At 50.4% G+C, this 25,837-nt stretch overlaps 10 protein-coding genes across 10 annotated transcripts; 4 read left to right on the top strand and 6 right to left on the bottom strand.

The window, feature by feature from the left end:
• Window positions 1-674: 674 nt before the first annotated feature.
• N7481_005794 (putative serine/threonine protein kinase) lies at window positions 675-3,480 on the bottom strand (the record flags this gene model as incomplete). The annotated part of the gene is made up of 4 exons (XM_057265013.1): window positions 675-2,591; window positions 2,643-2,812; window positions 2,867-2,981; window positions 3,037-3,480. The coding sequence occupies 4 exons, from the start codon at window positions 3,478-3,480 to the stop codon at window positions 675-677; spliced, it is 2,646 nt and encodes an 881-aa protein (XP_057122733.1).
• A 339-nt stretch (window positions 3,481-3,819) lies between these two features.
• On the bottom strand, window positions 3,820-4,652 carry N7481_005793 (uncharacterized protein; the record flags this gene model as incomplete). Its single annotated transcript, XM_057265012.1, has 2 exons — window positions 3,820-4,252; window positions 4,309-4,652. 2 exons carry the CDS (start codon window positions 4,650-4,652, stop codon window positions 3,820-3,822), a joined length of 777 nt encoding a protein of 258 aa, XP_057122732.1.
• Window positions 4,653-5,773: 1,121 nt separating this feature from the next.
• On the bottom strand, window positions 5,774-7,111 carry N7481_005792 (uncharacterized protein; the record flags this gene model as incomplete). Its single annotated transcript, XM_057265011.1, has 2 exons — window positions 5,774-6,133; window positions 6,353-7,111. 2 exons carry the CDS (start codon window positions 7,109-7,111, stop codon window positions 5,774-5,776), a joined length of 1,119 nt encoding a protein of 372 aa, XP_057122731.1.
• A 906-nt stretch (window positions 7,112-8,017) lies between these two features.
• On the bottom strand, window positions 8,018-9,818 carry N7481_005791 (glycoside hydrolase family 28 protein; the record flags this gene model as incomplete). Its single annotated transcript, XM_057265010.1, has 5 exons — window positions 8,018-8,305; window positions 8,403-8,856; window positions 8,911-9,056; window positions 9,123-9,482; window positions 9,549-9,818. The coding sequence occupies 5 exons, from the start codon at window positions 9,816-9,818 to the stop codon at window positions 8,018-8,020; spliced, it is 1,518 nt and encodes a 505-aa protein (XP_057122730.1).
• Window positions 9,819-10,699: 881 nt separating this feature from the next.
• N7481_005790 (GTPase BMS1) lies at window positions 10,700-14,509 on the bottom strand (the record flags this gene model as incomplete). The annotated part of the gene is made up of 5 exons (XM_057265009.1): window positions 10,700-11,418; window positions 11,460-14,070; window positions 14,135-14,224; window positions 14,286-14,356; window positions 14,452-14,509. 5 exons carry the CDS (start codon window positions 14,507-14,509, stop codon window positions 10,700-10,702), a joined length of 3,549 nt encoding a protein of 1,182 aa, XP_057122729.1.
• Window positions 14,510-16,737: 2,228 nt separating this feature from the next.
• N7481_005789 (urea carboxylase-associated family protein) lies at window positions 16,738-17,862 on the top strand (the record flags this gene model as incomplete). The annotated part of the gene is made up of 3 exons (XM_057265008.1): window positions 16,738-17,476; window positions 17,553-17,703; window positions 17,829-17,862. The coding sequence occupies 3 exons, from the start codon at window positions 16,738-16,740 to the stop codon at window positions 17,860-17,862; spliced, it is 924 nt and encodes a 307-aa protein (XP_057122728.1).
• Window positions 17,863-18,557: 695 nt separating this feature from the next.
• On the top strand, window positions 18,558-19,014 carry N7481_005788 (uncharacterized protein; the record flags this gene model as incomplete). The annotated part of the gene is made up of 4 exons (XM_057265007.1): window positions 18,558-18,572; window positions 18,642-18,682; window positions 18,745-18,813; window positions 18,927-19,014. 4 exons carry the CDS (start codon window positions 18,558-18,560, stop codon window positions 19,012-19,014), a joined length of 213 nt encoding a protein of 70 aa, XP_057122727.1.
• Window positions 19,015-19,763: 749 nt separating this feature from the next.
• Window positions 19,764-21,201, top strand: N7481_005787 (alpha-ketoacid dehydrogenase kinase family protein; the record flags this gene model as incomplete). Its single annotated transcript, XM_057265006.1, has 3 exons — window positions 19,764-19,957; window positions 20,027-20,869; window positions 20,967-21,201. 3 exons carry the CDS (start codon window positions 19,764-19,766, stop codon window positions 21,199-21,201), a joined length of 1,272 nt encoding a protein of 423 aa, XP_057122726.1.
• Window positions 21,202-21,258: 57 nt separating this feature from the next.
• Window positions 21,259-22,795, bottom strand: N7481_005786 (putative 2-methylcitrate dehydratase (PrpD); the record flags this gene model as incomplete). The annotated part of the gene is made up of 2 exons (XM_057265005.1): window positions 21,259-22,397; window positions 22,465-22,795. The coding sequence occupies 2 exons, from the start codon at window positions 22,793-22,795 to the stop codon at window positions 21,259-21,261; spliced, it is 1,470 nt and encodes a 489-aa protein (XP_057122725.1).
• Window positions 22,796-24,092: 1,297 nt separating this feature from the next.
• N7481_005785 (uncharacterized protein) lies at window positions 24,093-25,706 on the top strand (the record flags this gene model as incomplete). The annotated part of the gene is made up of 1 exon (XM_057265004.1): window positions 24,093-25,706. One exon carries the CDS (start codon window positions 24,093-24,095, stop codon window positions 25,704-25,706), a length of 1,614 nt encoding a protein of 537 aa, XP_057122724.1.
• Window positions 25,707-25,837: the final 131 nt, after the last annotated feature.

Below are 25,837 nucleotides of genomic sequence, written 5' to 3'. Positions count from 1 at the left end.
GGGGATCTGCTCCTGCTCTCAAGTAGGATCGGGAGCATACCGGTGGACTTGGAGTTTTGAGAAGAGACCTGGCCCGTGTGGCACACTGTTTATACTGCTTCTGAAGATATAGGGTTTTGACCTCTGTGAGCGCATCATTCCATTCCTTGCGTGTTGGAACCAGCCGGGGGGCGAAGGCCGCTGGCGAATTCTTGCTAGAGAACCCTCCCAGCATGACGCAAATGAGCGAAAAGCTATCATCTAAAATAGAAGAAAAAGCACATAGAAAGACACTGGGAGGCAAGAAGAGGAGAGGAGAGGAGAAAAGAGAGAAGTTGTGGTTGTGGGTTGCCTGCCTTCGACTGCCGTACTTGCCTGGAGTCACTTACTAGTACAGTACATACCTAGTAACTACGCCGACTACCCAGAATTAAAGCAATCCGAATATCTTCAATACCATACTTCACATTGATCGAAAGAGGTAATTTTCACAAGAGCATCACCTCCTTTCATTCCATAAATCTGTCGTGTAGTAGTATCAATATGGTAACTCCTAGGGGCGTACAATGAACGGATATGTAGGCGATGGCAATGCAAAACTATAGTTCTCTGTGAAGATCAAGAACTTGGAATTCTTCGTTAAACTCCAGTAAATTCAAAACAAATATCGAGATAAAGACTTGTCAAGCTTGAGACTATGGTACTGCTTCGGCAGGGTGGTGAGCAACACCATCCGCTTTCGGCTCAGCACCAGCCCTTGAAAGAGCCTCTCCTGTCGCTGAAAGGGCACCCAGGAAGTCACCTAGCAAACGATCCAGCTCCGCCGTGACCGCAGCATCATCGGCACTTTCCATCAAACTGTCGGCACTTGGGGGAATCAGGGTTGGAAAAGAGATAGTGGGATCACTATCAGTCACGAATGGCGCGGCAAATGAAGACATATGATCTCGACGACGAGCGGTCTGCAGGGGCTCCTCAATGATAGGTGATCCTGGCTCAGAGACCTCAGCGGGCGTGTCGCTAGGCCTGTCATGCACTGGGATGGCAGTGGGCGGCGGCAAGTCATCTAAAGATATGATATCTGTTTCTTCCTGCCACATTGGGTGGGACTCCTCTTGGGACTCTTCTTCTTCTTCATCTGGCCCGGGCCCATCAAGGACCCCGGCAGAGTCATCAAGGGCCCTGGTAGAATCATCATCAGAGGCGTTCTCGACTAAGCTTGGGAATTTCGCGTCGAATGAACTGGGTTGTGATGAAGCCAAGGGGGTTGTTGGTCGGTCAAAGCGGAATGGATCGTAATCAGAGTCGGACATATTCGAGTTGTTGGAGGCCGAGGTTGACGGGCGAGAGATTGCGGGTGAATGTGTAGGTTGTCTTTGCAAACCAGGTATAGGTGCTCTCACAGTATCGTGGCGATCAGTATCAGTGCTCACCTGTTCATCGATGGCAGGCATAGCCTCGGGTTGAGACCCCATGACAGGAAAAGTCCATTCCATGGTAGCACGTTTCTCATCTTGAAAGCTTTCTTCTTGGATTGGTTCATCGGCTGGTTCCTCCTTTGCACCCTCAGCTTCGGTATCAGCCTCAGCCTCGGCCTCGGGTTCAACATCCTCGGGCTGTGCCATGGAGAATGAAGGGAATTTCCAGTCCATAGTGGGAGGTCGCGGGCCTGACGGTTTGAACCCCTCATCAGGAGGTTCATTTACATCGGCATCGCTGTTAGAAGACTGGGAGCTAGAATCATTAGATCCACGAGGAATGCGGATACTAGACCGATTTGCACGAATGGTGTCCGCATCGGCAAGCTGGAAAGGCTGGGCGGACGGTGCACCAGCCGCATAGTGGGAGGAGTCAAAGGAGCCAATATCAATATCAATGAAAGTCGATGTCACCGATGATCGATCCGTGTTGGTGCGGAGAGGTAGATCGGAGGGCGGAGGGTTGGGTTGGATAGGAACGAAATCCGTCTTAGTTTCATACCTGTAGCTTGGCATATCCTCGTTAAAAAGTCCTTCCATGGCTTCTGCACCACGGCGGACTCGCTCGTCGAAATTGGCTTTATCCTCAGGATCCAGGTCGGCTTCGTTAAAATCATCACCGAAATCATTGTCGGGTGCTGGGGTTGTCGGGCTGATCGCTTCTTCCATCTCAGCAAGGGAAGCGGCGATCTGATCGAGATCAATGACGGAGAATCTACGTTCAAAGCCATCTGTCGTGCTGAAACTCCAATCCTCGTCGGTTTCTTCAGTTCCTGGGAGCTCTGCCGCTGCTGCACCCCCAGGGTGAAATAGAGACACTCGCTGCCCGCCCCGTTGTGACCATTGATAGTAATTTCGAACAAGCTCAGCGACGGAGAGGGTTGGGTATTCCTCTTCTGTTTCGGCAATGTAGGGGTGTGCCAGGATGTCGGCCATTGTTGGACGAGTCGCTGGATTGGAGTCAAGTGCATACGCAATAAGATCCTTTAATCCCTGACTATACTCGTCGCTGTCAAGCTTGGGGACATTTCGATTGAGTTGACGTCCGATTTGCATTCGCTCGCGGAGTCCCGAGTTGGGAGGATTGCCTGTAGCAAATTCGATCAAAGTGCAGCCATATGCCCACACATCAATCTAGAAGATATTAGCAAATATAGGTCACGGCAAATAGAGGGATTGGCTTACCTCGTTGCCATAATGGTGCGCCGGTCCCCTCATGGAGAACATCTCGGGGGGCATCCAGTGTGGCGTTCCAATCCACGTAGAGCGTTTATCCTGATGCGATTGCAAGACACCTGCAACACCAAAGTCACAAATTTCCAATCGCCCTTCTTCGTGGATGAGGATATTCGCAGCTGATATTTGTCAGTTGGGGATCTTAACAATAATTGGACATTATGTCAAATTACCTTTTACATCACGGTGGATAATACCGGCTTCGTGAATGGCATGTAATCCAACAGCAAGCTCTCGTGCAATGGGAATGATGTAATTCTCTTCAAGTTTATCACCAGTTGCTCGCATCTAAAAGGGTCAATAAAGGCGGCCATTACACGGGAAAGGTGGAAAGGGAGCTCACCAAAGTCCGCACACTACCACCGGGGCAGTACTCGCAGACTAGCCACAATTGTGAATGAATGGAGATTGCTTCGATGAGCTCATTGATATTCTTAGCGCCTGAGTCTTTGACTTGCTTCATGACCTTGGTCTCATGAATAAAATCCTTGATTGACTCATCTCGGAAGTCACGCAATGACTTGTAGTCCAAAGAGTCAATATCAAGGACTTTGATTGCTACCAACCGGCCAGACGGTGTTTCATGGCCCTTATACACTCGGCCATAAGCACCCTTGCCAATCAATTCTTCGAACTCGTAAGGCGGCACCTCGGTCTTTGCACGGCGACACATCTCCCTAACAGCAGTCCCCTGCTCTCGTGCCAGCTTGATCGCCTCGGCTTTATGCCTGGTGATCGCTGTTATGGCAGATGAGGGGTCTAAGAAAGTTGACGCACGTGAATCCATGTTTATGTGCTGGTATGTCCGAGTCGTTAGATCAGACAGATTGGAGAGGTGTTGCTATCGTGTTCTAGGGTGTGCCAGATCCGAATTTCTTAAAAATTCGGGAAATGCGACTTCTGAACCTCCCCGTGGCTCCTCTTTGAATGCCTTGACTGGTCGAGGACCGTCTTAAAGATATTAAAGAAGAGAAAGAACGATGTGTCTTGGGCGATTTGGGGCAATTCCCGATTGATCGCCGATGCGTAAGCTTTTCCCTGTCACTGTCCTGGACGCCCAATGAATTAGCCTGTGTGATGTTTTCGCAAGCTGTAAAAGTGTCTTGATGATTCCGGGGTATAATTTCTAATGCTGTGCAGAGGTATCGCCATCATTTGTGCCTTCATCCGCCGGAAAGTCATCAACAACCTGTCTGTAAGACTGGCTCAAGGTGCGACCAGGAAGCTTGACATCAGGGAGTAACACTCGGGAATCCTGGGTACTCGAGCTGGAAGAGTCACGAAAGAAAGTTTCTGTCTCACCTAAATCGTTGTCGTAAATTGAAGGACTGGGCGGCGTGGTGCGTCCGTGGGCTGTACCCGGATCAATAGTCAGGGGTGTTTCTCCTTCGAGACGTTCAAGCAAATCCAATAGCAGGCTGCTCGAGTCTAAAGAGCTGTGATCCTGGAAACGGTGTTCTATGAGAGCCGATGGGGGATCCTGGATTGGTGCAGCAGTCTCACGAGGCCCGTAGTCTCGTGGTCCGATGACTGGTAGCTGGAAGCGTGTAAGAGAGTCCCTAGAAGAATGATGAGCAAAAAGTGATCAGAAGCTACCGAGATAGAATAAGCATACCGTTGTGATGATTGCGCATCTAAAGAATCAGAGGCCTCTTCGTTTTGTTGCGAAGACAAGGCGCTGGCGAGCCTATGAACCGTCTCTGTGCTGGAGAACCCCTGCAAAAGCTCTGGATGTTGTAACAAGCGAAGCACAAAGTCTCTATCGGAAAGCGAGATTGAGGACTCCTCGCGTAGAAGCTGGATTTCAGGATCGAGGTTAGACAATTTCATATTCAAATCCGCAGAGGCGGGCAGTAATGGGGAGAGAGGGTAAATAGGGTGGTCGCAACGGGCGATGGCGGGGGGAAGTAAAACAAGCCCGACACGAAAGCTTCGAAGCTCATGTGAGGGAATCTCCATGGGTACACAACATATAATCAATGCTTACTTACCAACAGGTCCTTAATGTACCGATCAAATGCGGGGGGTACTTGATACTCGCAGATCAAAGGGACTTTTGCCGGTGAAGATCACCGCAAAATGCCCATTCGGTGGGAGCCTCAATCCCTTCAAGTTCACGACCGTCTAATATGAGATGATTCGATAAGCCTCAAACATATGAAATGCTCCGACTGCCCTTGCTGTGATATCTCTTTGATGGTTGACATCTTCATCAACGCCGTTGGCGGTCGACGAAACATGTCCACGTGACTGGTGCCTGAGGCGAACATTGGCATTAATACTCTCTGCCTGCGATTGGAGGCAACGATATCGACGAAATAGTTATAGAATTGAAGGAATCAGAATAGATTGCTAGTATGAGGTCTGGACGGTCGTCAAGGAATCCACTCTACTGTCAATACAATGAAGAGTTGGAAAATACCAGTAGTTCTTGCCGTACAAAGCTACAAAGCCAGGTCGGTTCTTTGTGGACCAGTGAATAGAGAGGCGCAAAATTTACAGAAGTTCATCAGGACCAGCAATAATAATGTATTAATTCGTAATGCTATTGGGAGCAAATCCAAGGCTTTTTATGGCTATGATCCAAGCCCCCCGAATACCATGAAATATGATTGAATGGGGAACCAAAAGCCCCCACAAAGGTTCACTAATGCAAATGCAAACAAGCTCCAAGTATTTGCCAAATGTCGATGCGATGTTTTACAAACCTGGTGTTCGTTCGAATAAGACGCACCTCTTGTTTGAATGATCATTTTCTTCCGCCATGATGCCCTCTAATATGTCGGTTTTTTCCAACGCGATGTGAGGCGTATCGTGCGTCTTCCTCGCTGTCGCTGTCCATCTGGTCCAGAATACGATCGATCTCATCCCCTGCGTGAGCCTCTAAGCCCAATCCAAGGCTTTGCGATTTCGCATCTTGGCCGTAGATGGACTCGCCACTTTGTGGGCTTTGACTGGGTTGAGTTCCTGCTTCTGTTCTGTGCTTCTCATTGTTGGCATACAGCGATGCATTCAAGCTTCGTTGCGTGGCAGGCGGTTGCAAGGGTCGAGGACTAGAGCGGTACCCGGAGTTCTCAGGGCTAGAGCATGAAAAGCAACGTTTCGATCGCGTCTTGTTCCATAGCAGTATTCTCTGATTGAGTTCGTGATCCGTAATACCCGTTCTGAGATGATGTCGGCGCCCGACTAGTTGGCGGGATGGACGGTGTTCCCGGCCCTATAACTCTTGGCGACCCATTAAATGGCCTGGCGAAGGAGGGATCTTGATATGAGTGATGGCGTCGGTGCCGGGCGTATGGGCTGCGATCGAATGGTTGAGCGGCCCAGTTGGGATTTGGTCGCCGCCGTCGGGTCTCTCCACTTGATGGAACGATATCAACGGGAGGCGCCAGTTTAGGGATCTGAAGGAGTTTGCCGGGGAGGAGACTGCTGAACGCGATCTATGGTGAGAATGATGATTCGACGGTGCGTCGGTTGATGATGGACGTTGACTAGATTGCGAGTTTAGTGCAGGGGTCAAGTCTGACGCGCTCGAGGGAATATTCGAAGTAGATAGACTTTCGAGTCCACGCAGCGCTAGTTCCGTGTTAGATGGTGACTGTCGTGACTTTTCTATTTTTGCAGCTGCATATGATAGTCGTGTGCGGATATGAACGGACAGCTTTTTTTACGTCAATAACACTCAGGAGTGAGCATTCAAAGAGAGTCCTTACTTGATCAATTCTGCTTCCGTGGGCTGGTGAGCCCGTGCTTTTTGACCGACGACGTGCTCCATTGACGTCCGAGCTAACAGGTGCAGCCAACGTGGAGATAGGTTTAACTTCTCCAGTAACTGTTCGTTTGTGGCCCGGTGTATATCGCGTACCGGCACTCGAACGAAGGTTGGAAATATTTGACGATCGCAGAGGTGACAGAGAGCCATTGCTCTGTTTTTCCAATTTCACTGCGCCGTTGGTGCCGTTTATTAAACCATTTCCATTGGTCTTCTTCAAACTGGGCAATGCTTCCGAGGTTGATATTTCTTCATTTGTATTCGCCATCGCAATATCGCCATTCATGTAGTAGGGATTATCGAGGTCCATGGACCGATTGGATTCGTTTAGTGAAGAGGATGGTTGGCTGGGGGCGGAGTCTGTGAAGGTACTCGCAGAGTGTAGTTCTGGTCGCTGGCCGTCGGACGTCTCACTACCACGGTCGGACGATTCGACATAGCTGACGTTAGAATCACTCTGACTGTAAACCCCGGCCTCAAGTTCATTCACTTGCAGGGAAAGAGGTTGGGGTGAACGTGGAACCTGGACTTGTCCCGCGCGGCTCGAATCTGTCGCAAGTGATGCGGCGGTGTTGGCTAGGGTATCCGCACTGGCCTCCGCATAGGGAACCCTGCGACTGGAGGGCCCATTGTAGATATCATTCATGGTCAAGCAAAGGGGACTTTGCGGGGAGTTTCGGTCAAATGCAGGGGAAACCCAAGGTGCACACAGCACGCGACCAGGCGTCAATTGTGAAATGACGCGGCCGCGCAGATGATCTAAACATGCAAGAGGGTCTTCTCGCGCTTTGTCGCTCGTCGAGACGCACCGGAAATGTCCGAGGTCAAGCAAACGAGGATGCGCTAGATTAACGGTCAGGATCTGAATGTCCGCAAGGACGGAGGGGAGAATGCAGAGACGCCGCGGTGGGTGCCAGGAGCATCTGCCCGATGCAGTGGCGACCGACCAGCACGCGCAAGGTTGAGCACGAGCGGGAAAGCGGCCGGTGAGCCCTCCAAGGGAAATCCAGTCCGATGAACCCGATGAAATGGAGATAAACTCTTCAGAAATGCTAGCCAGGTGCAGGAGCAGGAGACCTAACCTGACGATGTACTGGAAGATCCAAGGTTTCCTGAGGGAAGTCAAATGCGTCGTCTCGAACGGGCCCTCTTTCGGCGTCGACGCGTGGTCACGTGTGGCGGGTCACTAATGCGGATGACTATAGAGTATAGAGTATAAGAGAATATGATATAATTGATAGTATGGTATACAGGGAGGTTGAGACAACCTTAGGAATACTAATAAGTACTAGAATTGGGTGCTTGGTTTTGTTTGTTCCAGCAATAATACTATAGCGTGGGCGTAGTGTACCCGGTGGAAGAGGAATACTAGTAGTATTCAAATCTTGCCAGTACTAACTACTAGTACTTGTAGCAGGAACTTGAAGCCTGCCCAAGGGAAGAATTTAAAGAAACTGGAACCTCTTGATATTCAATAGTTAGGTACTACGTAGTACCTATAATCTAAGATTAGTCTCCAGGGCTCCTCCAAAATCCAGCCCAGGGAGGGCTTTTACGGACAGCCGCTGGAAGGATAGTTGCAGCTACTGGTTTCACCTCCTCCAGTGATAGAAACACCAGAGAAAGAAAAGTCCGAACAGCTATCTGAGCCACAGAGAATATAATAGTCCTTGGCATCATCGGTGGCTGTACCGGTGACATCGGTGAAAGTGACTCCAGAGATAGTCACACCGTTAGTAGGTTCACCGGTAGGACCGCCATTGAGATAATCCTGCTGGATGTCGATACCATAGTCGGTGATTCCGGAGACCGTGATGTTCTGGTAAATGATGTTGCTAACCTGTTTAGTTGATAACATTGATTAGCAAGTTTCTTCTTCTTCTTCTTCTCTCTCTTTTTGCAAAACAGCATGTATCAAGAACGGGACTTAAACTCACACTGCCAGTAGTCTCAGAGTTGGACTTGATGCGGCATCCATTCGAGCTATCCACGACCTGGGAGTTCTTAAAGGTCACACCATCCACGGTGTTGTTGCTCTTACCACCAATAGACCCGATGCTTAGACCGTGACCACCAGAGCAGTAGATGTTGTCAACGGTAATCTCGGTTCCACTAGTGACAGCAACGCAGTCATCCTGGTTATAAACGGAGATGTTCTCCAAAGTGACATAGTCACTGGCAGAGATGTCAAAACCATCACTGTTGTGAGCAGCTGCGTCGTCACCGCTGGCGCTATTAGGCTCATCGCCAGCAGAGTTGTCCAGAGTCAACCCAGAAACGGTGAGGTGCTGGACACCATTGATGTAGAAGCAGTGGACAGGCCAGTTCTTGATGTTGAGGGCTGTGATTTCGGAGTTATAGACATGTTTCACTACAATGAAGTGGTTCGGCCTGGAGTAGTATGTTAGATCTGGTACTTACAATCGCTCACAGATTATTACTCACTTGTCTTGTCCACCGTTGGAGCCCTCGCCATCCCAGTAAGCGGCACCGTTGCCCTCAATGACGTGGTCAGAGGTACCAGTAATGGTGATATCAGTTCCGGAAATAACAATAGGATCAAAATCAGAGTCGAAAGTATCACCAAAAGTCTATACACCACGAAGGAAGAGGTTAATGATCACGTTATAGGGTGTTCGGCTTAGTTTACCACTTACGGTGGTGCCAGCAAAGGTGACCGTAGCACCGGTCTGGAGGCTCTGCAGGTCGATGGTGCTAGAAGGAGGCGCAGATATGTTGGAAAGAACGATGTTGGTGCAAGACTTGACAGCAGAAGAGATAGATGCGTATTCAGTAACAACGCAAGCATCCGAGGCAACGGAGGCAGCGGCAACATTGCTAGAAACTGTCGTGGGTGCTTGGGTTGTCCCTGGGACAGCGACTGAAGAAGATTGGGTTGATAATTTGGTTGTCTTTACCAAAGTCGTCTTGGTCTCGACAGGTGTGTTAGTCGATACGGAGGGGGCAGCGACAGTGCTGGTGACCGCCGCCGGGGCAGTAGTTGGCTCAGCGCTAGACTATACAGAAAATCAATCATTAGACTAGACACAAATTGTACATTATCAATATCGATATTCTCTTACCCCCTCAGTGGAACCGGACCCGGCACCAGCCGTAGCCCAGGCCGTGTCAAGACAACTGCATGCACTCGACAAGTGTCCGGTCTTGAAGTCACAAGCCGAAGCAAAGCTGGGCAGACCAGTAGTAGCAGTCACCTTGCTAGCAGTGAAAGTAGCACAGAAAGCAGCAGCCGCGGAGCTGGATGCAGTGTATGCGGAAGCACAAGCATGGCTGGCAGGGTTATTGCATCCCAAGACCAGGGGAAGGAATGAAAGTAAAAGCGCGCTGCGCATTTTGAAAGAATGGAACAACGAAAAGAATGAATAAACTAAAGAATGTATGAGAAGAAGGGAAAGGAGTTACCAAGAACTTAGGAACCAGGGCAAAAAAAGAGATCGAACCATTCTTATACACACAATCAAGCCGAGCGAAGCGAAGCTTGGACACTGCTTGATAGTCTGGGCTCCATCAGAGCTGGACCGATAGTCAGTTACTATGCCAGCATACTCCACTGTTGGCGCTAATCCGGAGAAACTTCGCCTCCAATGAATCCAAGCCTATCGGTCGGTTCATAATCTCCATATCCCTTGGATATTAAATTGATTTTTCCTGCTGGGTAGAGGCTAAAGTGCGCTGCTGACGTCTGCCGGCGTCCTGGAAATCAAAGAAGGTCCATGTTGGTAGTGACTTTTGGCGCTATCTCCATCAGGGGTACTTCTCCGGTGGCACCAAGTGCGAAAGGGTGTTTCATCTTGATGGAGGTGGGGAGAACGATGGTGCTGCGGCGTTCACTCGGCAGAAGAGAGCCAAGGCATGCTAGCACTATAGTGTGCTAGTGTGAGGCTATCAACGACCGTTGAAACAAGCCGAAACAAACCATCACACGCCTGGAACTAGTTCATCATGGTCGGCAATCGCTAGCGACATGGCGTAGGTCATATGCCGGACATGCTACACAAGAGATTAGGAAGTGTAATATCTAGGCAATCAAAAATTCCAGGCCAAGGCATCAAATGTGGTTGGTTCTACAACTACTAGAACGGTTGTCTGAGACTCAGGAGGGGAATTTTGACAAAAATTGATATACATTGGCTTTTGGGACTCAAAACACCGTCTATGCAAAACAAAAATGTATCTATGTCCATAATGACATGTACAAAATTCCCAAGTGTGATTAACCGCGTCGCTTTCCACGACCACCAGACTCGCCATCTGGATTCTTGCGCTTCTTGCCCTCGCGACGCCAGTAATCGTCGCGCTCTCTCTTCTCGCGCGCCGCTTTCTTCTCCAGGCTGTCGGCCACCTTTGCACGGTAGACCTTGCGGCGTTCTTCCTGCTTGGCCGACCGCTTCGCCTGCTTCTCGTTGCGCAGGGTGGTAAGCTTCTGCATCAGATCGCGGGCCTTCTTCTCCTCGCCGCCAAGAACAACAGCGCGCTTTTGCATGTAAGTTTGATCCTTGCGACCCTTCATCTTGGTGATCTGCGACTTGAAAGGCAACTCGGCAGCCAGCTGCTTGGGCACACGCAGAGGGTTGAAATGACGAGTAGGGCGCTCGATCTTGTGGTAGGCAGAGTCCTTGTTTAGGGGAGTGGGGATGCCTTGATCACGGCGGACTTCACCTGTAAGACGCATTCCTTGCCAGCCGCCGTCATCCATTTTACCGTCACCCTGATCAAGCAGATTCGTCACAGGGTTGTAGAAACGATGGGGCTTGATGGGATACCATGCGCGCAGGAAGACAAGGTCACTCATAAGGATCTTGTCCTCGAATGTAGCACGGAAATGGCCTTCGGGCTTGCTGAGGGCTCGCTTGATTTGACCACGGATACCGGAAACGGTGCGGATGGAGGCACCCTCAAATTTGGCAATCTCCAGGAAGAGTTGAACATGTCCTTGATGAAGGCAGTGTTCTTGAAAATCTTGTAAGGAGCACCAGTGAGTTTGAGCTTCTTGACAATCTCAGTGTGCTCGTCCACGCTCAGAACCACGCCGGTCGCAGCAATACGGAAGCCAGGGTTCTTGTTGGAGAATGATTGAACACAGCAGAAACCAGTGTTCGGAGCCACGAGAGGACCGTAGAAGACACCGAAGCAGTGCATGTGCTCGGGAGTATACTTGAGCATACGGTTTCGAGTCCGACTGTCAGAAGTACTGTAGATTGGCAAGGACTGGAAACGACGCCAACCCAGTGAGAATATCAAGGGATCGTTGCTCTTGAGAATCTTCTTGTGCCAGCGGTGACGCTTGATACGGATCTGAACATATCCGAAACGGTCCTCGGTAGGAGCGAGACCTCCGACAATGACGGGGTAACGAGGGCTGAACTTGGACGCAAACTCGTAAGGGACGTTCTCAAGGACAATTCGTGCGTAGGTACCGGCCTTGTAACCTTCAGCACGAGCTCGAGAGGACGGGTCGAGGGTATCAAACTCAGCACGGTTGATATCAAGCTGCTTTTGCATCTTTGCCTTCTGCAAATCATACCAATCGTCCTCACCAAACTCGCCATCCCCACCATCTCGCTCGCCTTCTTTAGCATTGGCAAAACCTTCACGGTCCTCTTCTTCGAAGCGAAGTTTCAATTCCTCCTTTTTCTGAGCATTGCGTTCACGCTCAGCCTCCAGATCCATAGGTTCTTCAGGCTCAGCCTCTTCAACTTCATTTTCCTCATCCTCCTCGCCATCCTCCTTGAAGCCATCGAAGGTTTCACCCGTCTCCAGATCCTCGAATGCCCCGTCGCCCTCGTCATCTTCATCGTCGTCGAAGTCATCCGAGTCAACTTCGTCGAGATCGTCGAGGCCACCAGCAGAGAGCTTGCCGGTGACAAAGCGCTGTTTAAGAGATTCGATCAATTCCTCGTCGCGCCATTTCCGCTCCAACTCGTCATAGTCGTATTCGGGCACGGCACGGTAGTCAGACTCGTCCTTCTTCTCGTTGTTTGTCTTCTTGAAGAAGTCGTCGGTTTCTTCCTTTTCGGCTTCCTCGTCGCTCTCTTCCCCATCATCGTCCTCTCCACGCCATATTTGCACAACATCAGCAGGACTGATAGACTCGTCATACATCATGCGCGAGAGATCGGCGACACGGAATGCAGGTCGCTTGCCGTGAAGAGCTTTTGCGTTGGCCACCATGTTCTCCTTCCATCGTGCATTCCCCTCTTCATCCTCATCCTCATCCTCGTCCTCATCCTCGTCATCCTCCTCCTCGTCCTCATCGTCCTCTTCACCACCACTCTCAAGCTCTTGGTCCTCGACGGAAGAGATGGAACCCAGGTCAGAGTCACTATCGGCGAACGCAATGTCTTCATCATCACCATCATTCTTGCCGTTCTGGCGCTGTTTGAACTTCTTCTCGAAATCAGCCGGCGCGGAGACGTCGACTTCGTCATCATCTTCATCACCGCTGAAGTTCTCTTCCTCGTCATCTTCCTCGTCATCCTCGCCGCTGAACTCCTCGTCGGATGCTGCAGCGCCGTCTTGCTCGATATCAGCAATACGGGCGTGTCTTCTGTGCTTCCGACCACTCTCGTCATCTTCATCCGCTCGGGAGATCGCATCACCACCACGGAAGAGGCGCACACCCTGATCGGCTTCACCAAGCAGTTTCCGTTCACCCTGTAGACCAACAACAAGCTGCTCACCAAGCCCACGACGGTCCTCACTATCGGATTCTTCTTCGTCTTCCGAGTCCCGATTAAAGGTTTGTGTCTTGATATCAATATACACGGCATCCTTGTCAACCAAGACACCGCCAACATCGGACATGGGAGCAAACAGTAGTTTTTGTTTGTCTCCAAGTCTGCGTCGAGAAGACTTTCCAGATGCCTTTGCTATTTGCTGGTCCATATGCGGGGTAGGGCAAGGATCAGGAAGACCCTCAATTCCAGAAACTGTCAAGTCGCCGACACCGGGAACATGCACTCTAGCACCATTGGCGGGGAAATTGGTACCTCGAAGATAGCCGTAGAGCGCGACGGTGCGGTCACACTTGGGGTTGGCTTCGATGTTGGTGGGAGGAGTGATATCGAGGAAGCGATCGGCGAGCGCATACGGATGCGAATTGCGCCAGATGAGCGGACGGGGGTTCTTCATGATGGACAGGAATCGAGATAAATTGTGGACTTCACGATCGGGATAGCGGCCATTGATAACACCGGAGAGGTAGAAAAGCTTGGCACCCTGGTAAAGTTCGCTCCAGAAACGGTGCTTAAGGCGCTTCTTGGCTATGCGCAGGGTACTCTGTTTTTTGAAGAGATCGAGATGGGTGAGAATACCAAATACGTTACCAGGCATACCGCTGGTAGATAAGGCGTTCAAGAATTCCATTGTCTCCATCTCGAAACCGTAGTTTCCGTCGATCATCAAGAGGATGATATCCGCGACCTTGGCCACATCGATCATGGCGGCTAGAGAGTCGGAGGGGCATTCGATGAATGTGAGGCGCTTTTTCTTCGACGTGACAACGGTCAAGGGTCCTTGGGGTGAGCTCAGGGTTTGCTTCGTATAGCGCTTAATCAAAGACTTGAGCAGAGTGGTTTTTCCGACCTGAGAGGAAATTATTGTCAGTGCTGAAACGATATTCAAATGGATACACCAGCTAGGAACTTACACCAGAGGGTCCAACAAGCGCAACTACCGTCGGAGGAGCCTCCTCGGGCATGCGATCCACTTGGGGCACATGGAGACGCTTTTCCTTGACCTAACGCAGCAAACCAGGTTAGCAACAGTATAACAGCTTTGTCGAATGAATTGGGACGTACATCGTGGGACCGCGCTTGTTGACGGTTGAGTTTTCCGGTTTTGGAGAATGTGAAGGCCTTCGGGTTTGACCCTATAGAGTAGAAATATCAAGTTAGCAAGAAGTTCCTCCTCCTCCATCGAGGTTTGGCCGCAAATTCAGATAGCGCAAGTTTGCTGTGAGCATACCTTCGAATTTCTTCTTCTCCTTTACAGGTCGATGAGACCTGTTAGACTGCTGCTCCATTTTGGCAGCAAAGAGGTCCCAGACCTCAGTTCTCTTCTGTGAAAATTCACCAAAAGAGAGCACTGACAACGAGGGGACAGCGACTGCGTACGGCCAACGACTGCTCCAGAATTATTTTTTCGAGGCGGAGAGACCCGGCAATTTGGGAGGCGGTGGACCTGGAACGGAACGCTAAATCACGTGGACCGCCAAGGTACGGAGTATACAGATCATCGTGCCTTCCCAGCCCGTACCTTCCTATTCAACCTCCAGCTGTAAACAGTAACTACTACATTTCTACTTCCTGTATCAGTTCTCAACTTTTCATCCGCTAGCACCATGATTCATGAACACTCTAAACAAGCCCCTTTCTCCCCTCACCGACGCTTGTGACACCCCTGGCCAAGACTTTAATCAGCTCGGGTCTTTTCTTCTTGAGTCTGACAGTTCTTGCTTCTCGAAGCAACCAGAGTTTCTGGAAAGGTGTATCCTTTCCAAGTAGTGATAACAATTGCGATTGACCGTGATGTTCCTTAAATCCAGATCAACCGTTGGGAACTTATGTTAAACCCCAACTACGGCCGAACAACACACTCGCTATTCCCCATATCCTCTTGAACTGCAACTATACAAGTCTCTCACAATTGCAACGAGACAGTTCCTACTTCTGTGACCCCGAATCTTGACCTTGATTTCCGAAAGGTGACCCGTCACAACCAAGGTCCGGAAGCGCACTTCACTTTGAGTGAAGACGGGCTTCGAAGATTTGCAGAGCGAGTTTGGTTCATGCAAAGATTCCTGTGAAGTTTGCTTGAGTGTGAGGATGATCAGATAGTCACAGAGATCAGGATACAGCTTACACTTTATGCATGCACGACTAGGGTATCCTTGCATTGCATTTGCTTCCATTGCTTTCTGTTGACGATTGCACCCATTGCACGTCGTTTGTCATTAGATAGATAGATATAGCGTGAGGATTCCCTCCTCCATCGCATAGATCCATCTTCATCTTCAATCTCATTCTTCCGTCTCTCCCACTACAGGTGTAGGAAGTGGATGCCTATGATAATAGAGCCTCGTTCGTTACATCGAACCGAGGCGGTCATACTAGGCTGGGATAAGATGACTGGCTATAGAGCGATACAGTGGCGCCGCAAAAAGTTTCCAACTAGTAGCTACCTGGGATGGAATAAATTGGGCAATCTATTTCATCTCAGATAACTACTAGTTTGCTATTCAACGGCGATAAATACTAGTATTCGTGGGCAATAGATAATTGGAAACTTCAAGTTTTCAGCGCCCCTATGCACTCGATAATTTACTCCGCTACCCCTTGTCAGCCAAACTCTCTCTCTCCCTCTCCGAGTCTTCTTATAAATCAATAAACTTTTTCTCTCGGATATTAATTTTCTCTCGGATATTAATTGAGATATTTGACTTTAATTTAGAAGGATAGCAGCGGGCGGAAGTACCTCTATCTATATATAAGCCCTGGAGACCTCTTAAACAAGAACAGCCTGAGGTAGTTACTAGTTGAATGTCGCGAGTACAACCTTGGAATTGAGGTAGCGGAGGTGTATCTAAATTTGTATTGGAAATATATACTAATTAGTCTACTACCAGTACCTAGGTAGTAGATTAAGAAAGACCATTGTCAAATTAGTAAAAAATCCCTTGGAAGGGGTTCCAAATAGCAGCACTCCTGAAGTGTCACGACAAAAAAAGGGTCAAAATGTGCCATTCGACCAAAAGTGCGCACGAGATTGGCCTCTGTACGGTGGTATTTTTGCCTCGACACAAGGTGGAGCGGAGGGGGAGTGATAACCCCGTCCGGCCGACAGGGACTCGGATGGGACGCTGTTTAGATCCAACTCTCCACTATCCAGGGCCGGTGAATTGTGAATGGTACCTTCATGCGATAGCGTCTGATCTATCGGGACATCCTCCCGACGGTCGCGTTGCTGCGATAGTTCGACTAAATCACATCAAGAGCCGATATTGGAAAAGAAGTACGTAAAAAGGTCCATTCGACTCCGCTCGTATCGAAGATGCGGGGCAATCATTGGAAGATCCGAGTCCCAACTCTCGAATGGACCTACATATAGAATAGGTATAAGAATGCGAATAGCGGAGATTTGCCGTGCCGACCAGGCTACTAGTGTATAAGCGAAATCCACTGGCATAGCGCATTTGATTGATTAGGAATATCTCATTTACTACCTCTCTAATACTATCCCCCATCTCGAAAGATGTCTGCCGCTCGTCGACCCCCGCCAGCCTACACGGCCCCTCCTGAGTCGGGCATACACGCTACCTCGCAGCTCTACCAGTCAATCTCCAAAACTGCATCCGACCCAGCAGCTCGTCTCCCCACGGAATCTTTCACAATTCGACCATGCTCCGGCCAGGCTTGGGTAGTTCCCGCCGGTCACATCTGCCGGTTGACCACGCCGCAGGGCCCGCAAGTGGGTGATTTGAACATCTGGAATGCTAACAACCCTCGCGAGCGTATGTGGGCCGCTCGCACCCGTCAGATCCATGCTTCCCATGTATCCGTTGGGGATCGCCTATGGTCCAATCTACCCTACCTGCGGCCCCTGGTGACAATCACCGGTGACTCCCTCGGCGGCGGGCAATTGCATGATGTACTTGGCCCAGGTGGGACGCGCAACCCAGAGGTTGAATTCGGGACCACGCAGTTTGGAGGCCGAGTGCATGACTTACTGGGAACTCGCTGCGACCCCTACGTCAATCTATTAATGGGCGGCGAGACATTTGATTTCCACTGCCACTCGAATCTCACGCGTGCCGTGGTTCCCTACGGATTGACCGAGCTGGATGTTCACGATGTTCTGAATGTGTTTCAAGTGACGGGGCTGGATGAGCAGGGGAAATACTTCATGGAGACCTCCCCCGCAAAGTCGGGAGAGTACTTCGAGTTTTTTGCCGAAATGGATGTTCTTTGTGCGCTATCTGCATGCCCTGGTGGTACGTTTCACTTCTGATACGAGGGCGCGGATACCCAGGACAACATTTACCGATTGTACTGACCTTGTTTTCTCAGGCGACCTCTCTAATTGGGGGTGGGATGACAAGGAAGGGGGGTATGGGCGCGACCTGTCGCCCTCTGGGGGTGGAGGTGTATCAGCTGGCGGACCCCAAGGTGTTGGAAGAGTGGAAGACGCCGGAGAGCCCCAGATATCAAGGCCAACACGGTATGCGCATGCCGCCTCGGGAGATAGATGGTTATACTGGACTGTGATCCGATCAATACTAGCACGAACAAGAACAAAAACAAGAGCAAGGCAAGAAATGACATGCATCCACACGTGATCGCCAGTGCCCCGCGTTTTGAGGGAGTTCCAGGATCGTAAGTAATATCGTCATCGGGCATTTGCCGCATCGTTACATCAACTCGGACCAAACCTAAACTAAACTGGGCCACCAGGAGACTACTAGTAGAGTGTTGGTCCACACTATGAGGTAATCCAACAATGGCGCAAGGAGTGTGGGAGGCACATCATCATCACCGTCAGCCTCGTAATCTGAATATGTACGAGTATGTCCTAGGTTAAGGTACTCATGGGAAGTAAGCTAGAATCTACTACCCTCAGGTAGACTAATTGTAGAGACAATCACGACATGTTCATGTCGGACAAGTGTGGAGACCCGCCGTGTAACCGGTCGAGGTTGATAACCATCCTCTAGGTACGGAGTACAGGAGGTGGGAGAAGAGAAGTTTACTCTACGTAGTAGTATCGAATAAATAAGTCACTCTTATCAGTTCAACTCGGTTCATGGGAGTAGTGCTGCTGGTAATACTAAACTGGGAAGAAAGCCTGGAGGAAAGGGAAACTTGAACGAAGGGAACCTTAGGAAGTATTTAAGTCGCCCCTCCCCCCCGCCTCCGCTTCTTCTTATCTCCACCACAGCTCGACCCTCCTTCACTTCCCCTCCAACTTGTACTCTCCCTCTCTCTCTTTCTCTTTCTCTCTTGCTCAAATTCTTTCGCACACTCCGTCCCAACAAAACCTAGATCCTTACCTCATTTCTACTCTGTTGAGCCAAAATGCCTCTTTACAACGTATGTGGCTAGCTTATCTTCCTGCCTCACCAAGTCAAAAGAACATCCGCTGACATCGCTCACATCCAGGTTACCCTGAAGCAGGACTCTCCTCCCGAGGAGCTCGAGAAGTTCGTCCACCTCGAAATTTGAGTACACCGTGTCTCTAAGCTAACAAACTTTGCTCACTCAGGGCCAAGGACCAAGCTCGTGAGAAGGGAGGCACCATCAAGCATGAGTACAGTCTCATCAAGGGCTTCACGTAAGTTGACGCACCGGTACCCCTCACACCCCTCGATCTCGCCCCCTCCTCTCCCTTCCCCACCTAAATACGAGTCATAACTTTTGGAAAACCTACTCACCATCGACCTATAGCGTCGAGTACCCTGAGGACCACGTCGATACCCTGGAGTCATCCGAGCACATCCACGTGGAGGCTGACGGCAGCGTCCAGACTCAGTGATGCGATTTTCTTTTCTTGGTCAGTCCGGTTGTACCGGTGGACCTTTGACCCTTCATGGGCCTTTCGACCAGACCGGAAAGGAGAGCGGGGCGGTGCTCTTGCTTTTGGCGTGATGACTCAATATCGGATACACGCTTCGCCGCCATCTGCCTATCTTCTGTACATACTACCTTCTTCGAGCGTTTGATCCCGAATGGGACGGTTCATCCCCCTGTGTACCCTAGTAGGGAATGATTTTAACGAATGTCAATGACATCCTAACGATGGATTTTTTGTTTTTCTACAGTACTCTATAGCACAGGAGTACCCAGCACTAGGTACCTCATGGTACCATCTCTCATAAAAGGCGGTGCTGATGCATCCTGCACCTTCTTTGTCATGATATGCAGGGAGGCTCAGATCGTCATGCACGGCGTATGTTGTATCCAATGTCGAGCCACCCCTCAAGTTCGCATGGTGGGGGTTTACACTCAAAAATTGAATATTTTGAACATGAACACACCAAATTGTATCTCTGGAGATATAGACTTGTTTTGAAAAGTATCACAGAACAGCAGACACTTCCATATAGGGTAACAAGCAGGCAAATCCCGATGATAGTGTCCACTAGTAAAGCATTGCCAGAGCCGAGGATATCCGCCCCCCCCCACGGATCGTCACCGCCTCAACAAAGATGAGCACGACCGAAATATCTCTCACACCAACTTCCCCCCCCCCTTCTTGCCCCACGGCACAAAATGGCTGCCATAATGTCAAGAACTCTGCCGGTTGGAGTTCAAAGGCGACTCTTGTGCACGCCCCAGAGCCTACTTCGCCTGTCTTCAACATCGCGGCCAGCTCACAATTGGTCCCTTCACAGGTCCGGCTCGGATGCCGCCAGAGACGAGGTTGCTCAGCTAGCCTCAAGCCCTCGTCGACGCTTGACACTGGCAGATTTACTGAGGTATATATGACTGTTGATTCTTCAAACTCATTTACCTTGAATAGCGCTCATACATTCTCCATTATCTAGGCAAGGACGTCCACCACTGTCCAAAGAAGCACTGCTAGCTTCGGCGAATTTCACCCTCTCCCTCCTCCCCGCGCGGTTAGCCTCGCGGATCCAAGCCCTGCGTAACCTCCCATTTATCGTCGTCTCCAACCCCCATGTGTCGAAAATATACAACAATTACCAACACTCACTGTCTGCCCTACTGCCCTACCAACAACGGGAGATAACAACTCTCGAGGAAGAGAATCGCTTCGGTGACGCGCTCGCCGACCTTGTCCAAACACATACCAACACCATCCCCGTCCTCGCGCGAGGATTCCTCGAATGTCAAAAGTACGTGAGTCCAGAGGACGTGACACGCTTCTTGGACACCCATTTAAGAGCACGTATCGGCACTCGGTTGATCGCCGAGCAGCACCTAGCTCTGCACTATGCCTCACAGCCAGTAACCGACGATCCAGCTAGTCGAGCACAGGCCGAGCCAGCCTCGCCTAATAGCTCCATTCCACCCAACTACATCGGGGTCATAGACACGGCTCTACAGCCTTCCCGAATCATCAGGCTCTGCGAGGATTTCGTCGGGGAAATCTGCGAGCTCAAGTATGGAGTCCGCCCACGTCTCGAAATTGGAGGAGAGCCAGAGGCTACATTCGCGCATATTCCCGTGCATGTGGAATACATAATTACGGAGTTGCTGAAAAATGCGTTCCGCGCGACTATCGAGTCAGGCAATGAACGCGAGCCCATTGAGATTACAATCGCCGCTGCGCCTGATGTCCCCGGGAAAGAGCACCCGTATCAGGAAGAGGCCGATGCTGGGGTCGATCTGGCCGAGGATACGTCTTCTACGAATGAAGCGATCGGGTATTCAAACCCATCGTCGCAGAGTATTACAATTCGCATTCGTGATCGGGGAGGTGGCATCCCCCCCTGAAGTCCTACCTCATATCTGGTCATACAGTTTCACCACATTCTCTGATATGGATTTTTCCAATTCGGCGAATGGCAATCTTGACGCTTTGAATACACTATCTGGCAGTGGTGGCCATTTGAGTAGTATTGCTGGTCTTGGGTATGGATTACCTCTGAGTCGTGCCTATGCAGAATACTTTGGTGGTAGCATCGCTGTGCAAAGTCTTTGGGGATGGGGTACGGATGTTTACTTGACTCTGCAGGGAGTAGGCAAGGTTGATTGAAAGATCTCACAATATGAACAATCCCGGTGCGAGGGCGCCAAATGAATGGGACTCCTTTTACAGTCTCCCTTTGGCCACTGGCCGAGCAAGCAAGTCCACCAAGTCCACAATCGGTGTTTTCATGTTCTCAACCACCTCCAACATATGGGCTATCTCCGTCTCTGGAAACATGTATGCCATATTGCGCATGAATTTCGTTTGCAAGGCTCGCTTGGTTCGGGCGTCTCGCACATGGCCGATCGGGTACTCGACTAGAACCTCTGGAAGCACTGTGCCGTCTTTAAGAACGACTGTCAACCCTGTGCCAATGCTCTTCATGTCTAGATCCAAATAATCACGGGTGAGTTGTGGATCAGAGCGAACACTTATCTTGCCCCTGAGATGTGCCAGCTCGGCACTGACTGCCCATGGGCTTTCACCGGAGTAATCGGTTGCTGCTGGAGCACTGCCTTTTAAGAAAGACAGAGCGACAACATACTGAATGCAATGGTCTCGATCTGCGGCATTTTGCAGGGGCCCATTTTTGTTGATAATCAGGTTGGCCGCTTCAGATGTACGCAACTCAACACGTTCGATATGCTTGGCCGGCTCAGGCAACCCATGACCCACTATCCTCTGGCGCTGCACGATAGCTGCTTCCACGGCCGAGATACCATGCCCCTCGACAGGCATCGTTTTGAAGAAAACATTTCGAATAGTCCACGTGCCAAATGGCCTGGGAAACTCGAACCCGCGTTCACCGAATGTTCGAGCCAGAAAACCCCATGGCTTTGCGGTCAATGCCTCTTGTGCCCCGGGCTGGCCAGCCCTGACATAAAGTGCTGTTTGTACAGCCCTGCGAGCGGCATCACCTGCGGCCCACCCTTTGCGTGGAATTGTGCTGCTTTTAGAGCGGTAGACCCGGATTGGGTGCCCATCCATCCAGATATGAGAGATGGAAGCCATAGTTTGTTCCTCCGTCAAGCCCATCAACCAAGATACAACAGCGGCAGAGGCCAGCTTCACCAATACTACATGATCGATTCCATATTTGTTGAATGCATTCTGCATTTGATAGCATCCCTGTATCTCGTACGCTTTAATCAATGCTTCAAGCAAGGTAGTCATTGTCAAGGGCGGTCCTGTATGTCCAGGACGACCTGGTATGGAAGCGCGAGATAACCAATCCATAACGGGAAGAATGGCTGCTAGGTTATCTATATTCATTCAAGTTGGTCAACCTCTGTTTCTACCTAGAATCATTCTATCTTCGATACGAAATACCTGATGGATGGCCCCATTCCGCTCCTCCCAGTGCATCATTATGATCGAGATACCGTATCAAAACACCCAGATCGAAAGCGCCCTCGACAGGACCGACTTTTAAACTTGTCCCCGGCACTTGAAACGCACTGGGGATGATCGTATCCTGAATAAGAGGCTGGATTAGACTCTGGGCTTCCAGGCTTGTCGCTGCCGTCTCTATCGCACATCCTAATGCATCGAGAAGTGCCGTCCGAGCCCGTTCCCATATCATTTCATCGCTCTCGTCGAGTTTGAAGTGGAAGACGTAGTGTGCGACGTCGGCTATGGCCTTGTCATACGGGCGAGCCATAGACTCAAGCAGCTTTGAGTATGATATCTATCGTGTATGTTGCGGTAGGTAGATGATGTGGAATTCAATTTGGACTCGAAGATTTCGGCTGGACTACACCCTACTAGCGGATCATCTGTAATCGTGCGACCATGCCAGGCTGCAATGTTGCTAGGGTTGGCGGGGCTCGGTCTATTCATGAGATTACTAGTATAAATGCCCCGTTCATCGCCATCCTCATCAGGTCTATGAGTACTAGCAGTCGTATATTCCAAGTTCTATATTCATTTTGCATTTTGCCAAGCTTGAAGATATACCAACCGATGGTCCACCGGAGCCTCGTAGATCTCTTGACTAGCTACGAAGAGAAATCATCTCCGAAAATGACAAGCTATCCCGGCACTAATAGCAGCTGAATAATGCGGCAGATGTATACTATGACGAACGGAATTATATGGCCGAGGTGTGCCACTACTACCTAGTACTTAAGACGTGGGGGCTTAGCAAGTATTGTTAACCCCATGTCACGGTCGACACCGACCCGAGGTTGATCCCGCGTCGATTTAGTGAATGCGACAAAAAGCTTTTTACCGCCTGGTAGAGGAGGGGCGCATTTGTATGTAAAATAGGGTTCTTCGGTAAAGCAAGAAGCTGGAGGAGATGCCCCCACGCCTCCACGTCAGTCGGACTTGTGTCCGAAGTAGTGAGGCACTGGCACTGGGCAGCGATTGCGCCCCAGCTTCCCCTCATTGAGCTTGACTAAATAGCCATTCGGTATTTATATCTCGCCAGCTATTCCTGCATTTTTCATGGTGTGAATCAGTTGCAAGAACTTGAACCAGAAAGCAATCATGTATGTGCACAGTCTAGTATCCTGGAATCCAGTCCTCAGCTCACCCCAGCCAGGGTTTATACAGCATCCTTTGCATTTTTTGAAGCTCTATGGGAGGTAAGTTATGGCAACCCCAGCAAGAACTTGAGCAATCGTTCATTAAATATTTCCCATCCAACCCGAACCTCATGCTAACTTCCATACCAGGGAGGCGTAACCCATGTCTTCGTCAATCTAGGCTCCGACCACCCCTCCATCCTCGAGGCGATGGTCAAAGGCCAAAAAGAGAGGGGAGGCCAATTCCCGACGATTATAACCTGTCCCAATGAGGTACGTCGAGGATCCCACCATTCAAGATCAGCACCTTACCCCTCCCCCTCCCTCCTCGGCTACCTTCGGAAATCACCTATAATCAACGAATGAATCACATCCATTGGAGTTGCTCCCCACTGACCTGAAATATGAGGGTAGATGGTCGCACTCTCAATGGCCGACGGCTACGCCCGTTTGTCAGGGAAGCCGCAAGCAGTCATCGTCCACGTCGATGTTGGAACGCAAGGACTCGGCGCAGCGGTGCACAATGCCTCATGTGGACGCGCACCTGTTCTTATATTTGCGGGTCTTTCGCCGTATACGATTGAAGGCGAGATGCGCGGGTCACGCACGGAGTATATTCATTGGATCCAGGATGTTCCCGACCAGAAACAGATCGTCTCGCAGTATTGTCGATATTCCGGAGAAATCAAGTCCGGCAAGAATGTTAAGCAGATTGTTAATCGGGCCTTGCAATTCGCCACGAGTGACCCCAAAGGTCCGGTTTACCTTGTCGGTGCCCGCGAGGTTATGGAGGAGGACATTGAGCCTTATCAGTTGAATCAGAAGGTTTGGGGTCCTGTTGCCCCGGCAGCTTTGCCTTTTGCTGGTATTGAATTGATTACTTCGGAGCTGGCTGCTGCAAAGAATCCGCTGGTTATTGTCGGGTATACGGGTCGACAGGCTCAGGCCGTGAAGGAGCTGGTCTCATTGGCGGATACCTTCAAGGGTATTCGTGTGTTGGATACTGGAGGTAGCGATATGTGCTTCCCAGCGGACCATCCGGCCTGGTTGGGTCTGCGATATCCTGGACACGAAGCTGTCCAGTCCGCCGACTTCATTTTGGTGATTGATTGTGATGTACCTTGGGTCCCTACCCAGTTCAAGCCATCCGAGACGGCTAAAATCATACATATCGATGTGGATCCCTTGAAGCAGCAGATTCCTGTCTTCTATATCCCATCCATGGCTACCTTTCGAGCGGATTCTGTTACCGCCCTCAAGCAGATCAACGATCATGCCGCGAGCAATAGTGAGCTACAGCAGTTCATTAGATCCAAGGAGAATTTGCTTCTACGGGAGGGCCGTGATGAAGCCTATCAGACACGACGGAAGGAGATTGCCGACCTCGCAGTGGTCCCGGAGGGTGGTCGTGATGCACCCTTGAATGTCAACTACCTTATGGGCCTAGTGCGAAAGTCCTGTCCAGTTGATGCGATTTGGGCGATTGAAGCCGTGACTCTGACACACTTCGTCGCCGATCAAATAGCAGCTACTGAGCCAAATTCCTGGATCAACTGCGGTGGCGGTGGTTTGGGATGGAGTGGCGGTGGAGCACTGGGTATTAAGCTTGCTACAGATGTGCAGCATGGCGGACCTGGCAAGGGTAAATTCGTCGTGCAGGTGGTCGGTGATGGAACTTTCCTCTTCTCCGTGCCTGGATCTGTCTATTGGATCTCGCGTCGTTATGGAATCCCTGTTCTGACCATCGTGCTTAACAACAAGGGCTGGAATGCCCCGCGTCGTAGCATGCTGCTTGTCCACCCTAGTGGTGATGGCTCGCGTGCCACTAACGAAGATTTGAATATCTCGTTTGCGCCGACGCCTGACTATGCTGGCATCGCGAAGGCTGCGGCTGGTGGGGAGATGTGGGCTGGTCGGGCGTCGACTGTGCTGGAGTTGTCAGAGAAATTGCCAGAGGCTATCCAGAGTGTTTTGAATGGCAAGGGTGCGGTTTTGGAAGCACAGCTTGATGGAACGACGGGAAAGTATGTAGAGGAATCATAGAAGTAGTTCAATCTTGTCTGGTACTGAATAGAGCATCTCGTCGCATTTCGGCAATGATAGTTCGTGATCAGAGAGCCCCTAGGTGGCTATAATCTAAATGTAGCGTAGATCGAGGTAAAGAATGTATTAAT

Source organism: Penicillium waksmanii, assembly GCF_028829765.1.
Source record: "Penicillium waksmanii strain IBT 27052 chromosome Unknown utg000005l:1.0-5232799.0:1.0-5237142.0, whole genome shotgun sequence".
NCBI lineage: Eukaryota > Fungi > Ascomycota > Eurotiomycetes > Eurotiales > Aspergillaceae > Penicillium > Penicillium waksmanii.
The sequence above is the reverse complement of the archived record's forward strand: the minus strand, read 5'-3'. Positions and strand labels throughout refer to the sequence as shown.